Genomic DNA, 8,621 nt, shown 5'->3' on the forward strand with positions numbered 1-8,621 from the left:
TAGAGCAATAAGCACAAAAGGAAACAAGAAAAAGTAACAGTCTGAAGAAAAACTATTTCTCTATATAAAGTGTGGTGGGATCAGAAAAAAATATTTACAAGTCCAACTAATCCACCAAATTGCATAAAATTATCTTGTTGTTCAGCCCACCTGCAGAGAGCCCAGGGAAAAGTCAAATTAGATGGACCTCCGCCTAAAGCTGGTAGAGAAAAGTAAGTCATGACTAAGAAAAACCTTTAAACTTTTACCCTATAGTGTAGTGAATTTTACAACCAAAAACCTTTGTTTCCCTCTACTATACTAAATTTTACTTAGAAAAATCTTCCTTTTCCTATGTGGATTAGATGATCTTGTGAATTATTTGTTATGCCGCTACGGATCTATTAGTACCAGCAGCATCCATGCATCACCCAGGTCAAGGAAAATCGTATATTAACTAGGGTGGTTGCACTGGACCAACAAGTGTCCCATCAGACGCGTGCTAGCATCACTCGCAGGAGTATTAATTTAACTACCAGCAACGCGATTCCATCCGCCCGATAGCTCCCCGTATACGACACGACGTTGACACAGGTCGCTGGAGTGTCATGCCTCAAGTTCAGACCTTTGCTTTCTAACCCGCTTGCTCCAGAGGTAAGCATTCCAGTGAACATCAGTAGTAGAATTTCTGAGATAGTTCGTGTCAATGCCTATAAATCAGCCCCTCCCCGCCCCAATCCCAGTATCCCACCACATCAATCAATAAGCCTCCAAGACCAAAAGTCCCCTGCATCTCCCGAGCGTCAGAGTTGAGCCAGAGTTTGCTTCGAGAGTTTAAACTTATTCCATCGCGATGGCGTCACAGGTGATCGAGGTGAACAGAAATGACGCGGAGGTGTACCACGGCGCGGCACTGTGCGCCGACAAGGCGGTGGAGCTGCTGGCCGAGACCAACATGCCGCTGGGTCTGCTGCCGCTGGCGGACATCGAGGAGGTCGGCTACAACCGCTCCACGGGCTTCGTGTGGCTGCGTCAGAAGAAGGCGCTCACACACACCTTCAAGCAGATCGGCAGGCTGGTCTCGTATGCCACCGAGGTGATGGCCTTTGTCGAAGACCGCAAGATGAAGCGCATCACGGGGGTTAAGAGCAAGGAGCTCCTCATCTGGGTCACCGTCTGCGACATGTACATCGACAAGAACGACCACTCAAAGATCAGTTTCAAGACGCCCACCGGACTGGGAAGGACCTTCCCTGTCTCCGCCTACGGAAAGGAGGACGACAACAAGCACGACGTGGCCAAATAAGAGACCACGGCCGGCATAAAGAGTCATTTCTTTTCGGGCATACAGAGTTTGACACCACGATGAATACTACATGTACTCATTTTCTATATATATATGAACTGTTTTAATAAGGTGAGATCACGAACTTGTAATACTCTACTTTGGTATTTTGCCGGATTTTAAATCGCAGACGATCAGAAATGTCTGCTCGCTTTGATGGCTCCTTAAATCATAGTAAGTCGGCTCATTCATGCCAAAGGCCAACTCCAACGCACCGATCTAAACGGACATAAATTTAGTCCGCTATTTGTCTGTTTTCGACGGTTGGAGACGGGTCGTCAAGCCGCATCTGCCCAATTCTAGCCTGTGCACCCAACTGGCCAACCAATTTAGACTGTCATGCATGTCTTATAGCGTGCTAACATTCGGAGCGCACTTTCAGTGCACGGCGGCATTGGCGCACTTAATCCACGTCGTCAGATGCATGCCTCGTGATGGGCCAAAGGAACTACAGCCTGTAATATAAATCAATACGTGGAACATATACTACTTCCTCGCGGTAGCTATTGACTTCGGTTACGGTCCAGTATATCGAGTGCTACTTCACAGAATACTATAGCACATGTTCTAGAAATCTTTCTGCTTCGGCGATTTCAGAACAGGTCCACTTTGCATGACCATGGGGGGTACGCACACAAAGTTGTGCCCGAGCAAGTGCAGTGCAACAAGTTGTCTGTAGGGCCAGCCATAATGACGAGCCAACATTAGCCAGCCAGGACGTGATAGTTGACCACCCAGGCTAAAGCTCCCAAGTCTTCTCTCATCGTTCCAGATCTGCGATTTTGCATCCTTGCGCTATGGAGTTCGTCGACATGGATGGGCAACTAAGGTTGATTTTGGTTGTAATCTTAAGCAAATTTGGTTCCTCCACTTAGTTCTAACTGTTATTATTTTCCATACCTTTAGATCTACCAACAGTTTGATTCCTGATTTCTCCGGGGCAGTGTCAAGAGATCGTGCTGTTCTTCCGTCTCAATCGAACTGTTCTTCAGGGTCATCTAGGGTTGGCGAGCTTGTCCGAGAAGAGGGAGGGGTCCTGCAAAAGAATGTTTTCCCTACTGATCCGGCAACTAACGGGCAAGATCTTCAGGAGAGATCGATCGACCGGGGACCGGTTGATTCTGTTTTTGGTGCCCAAAGTATACAAGCTGGTTCCTGGGAGCCGCTTGCAAATGATGCTTGTGGAGAGGCAACGTCAAAGTGGAAACGAAGGTTAGCTTGATAACTCTGCTTTAATTTATTTACAAAAATTGCGTTGCATTATATCGGTATGATGTGCTACATATTAACAAATACGACATGGAAGTTTCACTAATATTAATTGACATCGCCAAATTTTCCTATGATAAATTTATTCGGAAGTAACATTTCCTTCGGCCTATTAAAAAATAATGTTCGTGGTTTCACAGCATGAAAAATGCATGATTAAACAACTTTCCAAATGCTTCAAATGGTTTAGAAAATGCACTAGTTTATATTTGTCGGCAAATGTAGTTTGCAGGAAAACTTAACTAGTTGTATTTTAAAAAATATTTGAATTAGTGAAACCACGTTCGACGCGCGTGTATATTTTGTACATGCATGCAAATTGCTGGGCCATGGCCATTGTGGGCCAACTCTACACTGCATAAGGGCTGAGGGACATGGGCCCTGTGTTATGGGAGGCTAAATGAATGGGTTACATGGCAGCATTGTGGGAACTTAGATAAAAACGGCCCATTTGTTAGGTCATATGCCAGAATTGTGAAAAAGGCCCGTTTCGATTTTTTATATTCGTTTACGTTACACTGGTTTGTGTTTTGAGTGAACTAATTATCAACAATAAATATTCAGGGTTAGATTATCTGACGGAGACAACGAGAGAGAATGGAGCGCAGACAGAAAGAGTGCACTGGAGCTGACAATCCGCGGATTTGCATAAAAGAAAGGAAGGCGTTGTCATAAACCCTAAGATTGGGTTATCATTCGATTCATTGAACGAGGCATTCGAATTTTATAATTTATATTCGTGGGAGATTGGTTTTGGGATACGTTTTGCTAGAAGCCGTCTAAATGTGAAACACGCGAAATGCATGCAGTAGCTCATATGCGGTTGTGCGGTAAGAAATGCGGCTTCGCTGTTTTATATATATTATTATTATCTGATGGCCAAAAAGAATATGCACCGTGTTTTAATGTAGGGCGTACCAACAAAGGAGAATAGTAGATCAACCAGGTGTGGTTGCGATGCAAAGATTCGTCTCCTGCGTTCTGCTAACAATGGATGGTATATCAGTGAGCACCACAGCGAGCATAACCACCCAGTCTATTACATGCGGGGAGAAGCTGCATTGAAAGTCGCACAGGTACATTGATATACACACTAGAGACTTGGTGAAGCAGTTACGAGAAAACAATGTAAGCCTAAGCAAAGTATACAGTATTGTTGGAAGCTACTTCGGTACGTTGGAAAATGTACCCTTCACCAAAAGATCATTGAGGACCCTATGTGGTAAGCTTAGCAGAGACCAATCTGATCACGATGCAAGCAAAACAATAACCCTGCTACAGGACTTGAAAGTTGTTGATCCTGACTTTATATACAATGTCCAGGTGGACCAAGAGTCTAGGGTTAAGACACTTATGTGGGTTCATGGACGAGGCACTACTAGGAAAAGGGCTATAGATAGGATTGACACTAATGGCGCATCAGGGTTGTAGTGCGCCACTATTATATACTAATGGCGCACTAGTTTGTGATGCGCCATTAGTGTGGAAGACACTAATGGCGCACCAGAAAAACGGTGCGCCACTAGTAATAATTTTTTTATTTTTACATACATACTAATGGCGCATCCGATCAAAGTGCGCCATTACTAGTTCTAACTAGTAATGACGCACTAGACAGACAGTGCGCCATTAGTATATTTTTATTTTTTTTATTTTTTTGCAAAACTACTAATGGCGCACCACCTGCAGGTGCGCCATTAGTAAGCAGGCATACTAATGGCGCATTTGCTGGTGGTGCGCCATTAGTAACCTGGGACCCCAACAAGATATTTTGGACAGCCACACCTACCCACTCACTTTCCCCACTTCATTCCCTCCACCTCCTTCTCCAAACTCTCGGCTGCCTCCTCCTCCTCACCTCATTTGCACCATAGATTCATCAAAATTAAGTGGTGAAATTACCTTTTTTTGATAGGTAAGTAAGGGGAAAGCTATCTTCATGTTGTAGATCTACTTTTTTTCTCCCTAGCTCGCTCCAACAACGTGCACATGCACTCTTTGTGGCCTAGCTAGATCTATGTATGTTTGTGATATTGCATATGTTTGTGGTGTTGCATATATGTTTGTGTTTGCACGTACCGGTATTTGAAATGCGATAGTTGCCAATATTTTGCCGGAATGTTGATTCATTTCCGTTTCGGCGAGAATTTTGGCACTATGCATTCTTTTTGGTCCTATTTTTAGGGAAGGTCATGCCAAATTTTTTTTGGTTTTAAAATATCGTTATGCTCTACCCCGCAGGCGACCATGGTCCGCACGATGACCGAAGGCATCGTTAATAGGTTTTTGAGCTCCGCGAAGGCCGAGATGCTTCAAAAGAACGAGATGGAGATAAGATGTCCGTGTCGAAGATGCAAGCTGAAGAGCCTTATTGCGGACCCGGATTCCGGGCAGGTGCGGGACCACTCTTGCGTGGTTTCATGGATGGCTATCGGTGGCAAGGTGAAGAAGATGACTATGAAGTCGTCCATGGGGGCCGGGCAAGAAATGAGGAAGGGCAAAAAGACAACCATCGCGGTGAGGGCGGACAAGAAGACGAAGAATCTCCAGGAGATGATCACGACGGTGATGCTGTACACAGTCATCATGTAGAAGATGTCGTACATGATGATGAGGAAAATCAAGACGAAGGGCATGATCATGAAGATGAAGATGCAGGAGCAGACGACGATGGAGGCTGGGTGCAGGACCCTCATATTCAAGAGTTGCTTCTCAAGCAGACGGATAACGCAAGAGCTGGAGATAGACGCGGTTACTCCATTGTATGAAGGATGCAGGCCCGAGGATACCCGCCTGAAAGTAACGCTCATGGCTCTGGAGATGAAGGTAAAACACAAAATGACCGACGCATGCTTCGACGAGAACATGTCATGCTCCGACCAGTTTCGAGGAGGCAAAGAAAATCGTGTGTCCTCTGGATTTACCGCACGTGAAATACCATGTGTGCATGAACAATTGCATCATTTATCGGGACAAGCACGCGGAGTCTACCATATGTCCGGTGTGCGGCGTCACTCGATACAAGAAGAGGAAGAAAGCTCCTCGAAAATCGGTGTGGTACTTTCCGATCACTCCTCGTCTGCAGCGGTATTTCGCAGACCCTAAGGTAGCAAAGCTCCTCCATTGGCACGCGAATAGGGAGGAGAAGAAGCGGGAAGATGACGGAAATGATCCGGAGATAAATAAAAAAGACAAGATGCTGAGTCACCCTAAGGATGCGAGCCAGTGGCAAGCGTTGAACTTCGAATACCCAGAATTTGGGAAGGATCCAAGGAACATCGTGCTGGGCGCGAGCACCGATGGAGTCAATCTGTTTGGCAGTCAGAGAAGCACACATAGCACCTGGCCTGTGTTTGTGTGGATGTACAACCTTCCCCCTGGTTGTGCATGAAGAGGAAGTACATTCACATGAGTATGCTAATTGAAGGGCCGAAACAACCAGGGAACGACATCAATCTGTATCTGGGGCTGCTGAAGGAGGAGCTAGACACGCTGTGGAAAACACCAGCCAATACATGGGACGCCGCAATATTTCCCTATGAGAGTCGCGCTGCTCACGACTGTGCACGACTATCTCAGTTACGGATATCTCGCGGGGCAGGTAGTCCACGGATTTTCTAAATGCGTAAGGTGCATGGATGACACAACGTATCGCCAGCTAGATAGAGATCCCGGGTCTTCGAAAACCGTGTTCATGGGACATCGAAGGTGGCTTCGCGACGATGACCCGTGGAGGAAACGCAAGGATCTATTCGATGGTGAGACCGAACCCCAAAAACGCCCGTGTACGAGGAGCGGCGAGGAAATAGACGAGCTGTTGAAAAATTGGAGAGACTGCCCACTGCCGGGAAAGAAGCAAAAGGCGCCAGAGCCGGGAAAGAAGTGAAAGGCGCCAGAGCAGCTGCTGAAGGTATGGAAAACGAGGTCTGTTTTCTGGGACTTGCCGTACTGGAAGATCCACCGTGTGCCTCACATCTTTGATGTCATGCATATCACGAAGAATGTGTGCGAGAGTCTGCTTGGTACCCTGCTCAACATGCCAGAGGGGACCAAAGATGGGCCGAAAGCAAGGGAAGACTTAAAATCAATGGGCATCAGGCAGGAGCTTCACGCTAATGATGATGATGATGATGATGATGATGATGATGATGATGAGGCGAAGCAGGACACAGAAAGTCATCACAAAGGCAAAAAGGCCAAGAAGACCGAAAATGACTACCCTCCCGCGTGCTTCACTCTAAGTCAGGTGGAGATCGAGCAGTTTTTCACCTGCCTCCTAGGAGTAAACCTTCCTTACGGTTACGCGGGGAAGATAAGCAGATACCTAGACCCAGCGAAGCAGAAGTTCAGCGGGATGAAGTCTCATGACTGTCACGTGCTGATGACGCAGGTACTTCCAGTTGCAATCCGTGGGATCATGGACGCGCACGTCCGTGAAACACTATTTGGCCTATGCAACTTTTTCGACGTCATCTCTCGGAAGTCGATTGGTGTGAGGCAACTCAGAAGGCTACAGGAAGAGATCGTGGTGATACTATGCGAGCTTGAGATCTACTTCCCGCTCGCATTCTTCGACGTTATGGTGCATCTGCTGGTCCATATCGTGGAGGATATCATCCAACTCGGGCCGACGTTCCTGCACAGCATGATGCCGTTCGAAAGGATGAATGGTGTCATCAAAGGATACGTTCGCAACATGTCACGTCTAGAGGGAAGTATAGCCAGGGGCTTTCGGACCGAAGAGTGCATCTCCTACTGCACGAATTATCTAGGCATCGAGAACCCCGTTGGTCTGCCCGTCAACAGGCACCTCGGCAGGCTCGCTGGATGGGGTCACCGTGAGGGTCGCCGGGAAATGCATGTCGACTTCGAGGGTCGACTCGCCGACTTTGAAAGAGCAAACCTAGTCGCGCTACAACACATAGACGTGGTCGATCCTTGGGTGGTAGAGCACAAAACCTTTATTGAGAAGACGTACAATGACCGTGGCCAACAGAGGACGGACGGAGATATAATCAAAGAGCACAACTCATGTTTCATGTGTTGGTTCAAGCAGAAGCTTCTGTCGTACCCTTTACATGAGGATTCTTCCGCGGAAGAACAACTCATATTCGCCTTATCACAGGGCGCCGAGCACAACCTGGTGACCTATGAGGCGTACGATATCAACGGCTACACATTCTCCACCGAGAACAAGGATATGAAGAGCGATGGTTATCAGAACTCCGGGGTAACGATGGAATCCTACACCGGCAACGACAAGGACAGATACTACGGAAGGATCGAGGAGATCTGGGAGCTGAGCTACGCTGGAGAGAAGGTCCCGATGTTCCGTGTCAGATGGGCCAAGAGCGTCCTAAAAAAAGACCAGTATTTCACCACCATGGTTATACCCGAAGCCAAATCCAAGACCGCGGGCGCAAACGTCTCCGCGAAAAATGAGCCATGGGTACTGGCTTCCCAAGTGGACCAATGCTTCTTCATTACCGACCCGCCAAAGCCCAGTCGTGTTGTCGTGAGGAGAGGCAAAAGGAAGATCATCGGAATGGATGGAGTAGCCAATGAGCAAGACTTCGACAAGTACGGCGACCCGAAGATTGAACATGACGACGACAAAGAAGTAGCAGCACACACCACAAGAAGAAGCAGGACCACCCTACCTAAAGGACGCCCATTCCACAGAAGAACTCCATTTGCGATAAAGAAGGGCAAGAAGATTGTGAACAGATAGCTAGCTAAGATCGATTGTATTTAAATTGTAGCCTTCATTTCTCGGGCACTTTTTGATATCACGAATATTTTTAAATTTCATGGGCACTTTTTGAATTCATGAATATTTTTTCAAATTTGATGACATTTTTTCATATTCAATATGAAAAAATATTGAATATTCATGAGGACACTCGATCTCGATCCCCCTCCCTCTCGATAGCTATCCCCCTCGCCAGATCCCCCTCGCCGCCGAGCACCCCCTGCACCCTTCCCCCACTCCACCGCCGCCGACGACCCCCCTTCCCTCTCCCTCGCC

At 47.1% G+C, this 8,621-nt stretch overlaps 1 protein-coding gene across 1 annotated transcript; it reads left to right on the forward strand.

Annotated features, from left to right (window-relative positions):
- The first annotated feature begins 730 nt into the window (after nucleotides 1-730).
- On the forward strand, nucleotides 731-1,431 carry LOC123066729 (uncharacterized). Its single transcript, XM_044489764.1, has one exon. The coding sequence runs from the start codon at nucleotides 833-835 to the stop codon at nucleotides 1,283-1,285; it is 453 nt and encodes a 150-aa protein (XP_044345699.1). The 5' UTR covers nucleotides 731-832; the 3' UTR covers nucleotides 1,286-1,431.
- The last annotated feature ends 7,190 nt before the right edge of the window (nucleotides 1,432-8,621 follow it).

Source organism: Triticum aestivum, chromosome 3B (assembly GCF_018294505.1).
Source record: "Triticum aestivum cultivar Chinese Spring chromosome 3B, IWGSC CS RefSeq v2.1, whole genome shotgun sequence".
NCBI classification, from domain to species: domain Eukaryota; kingdom Viridiplantae; phylum Streptophyta; class Magnoliopsida; order Poales; family Poaceae; genus Triticum; species Triticum aestivum.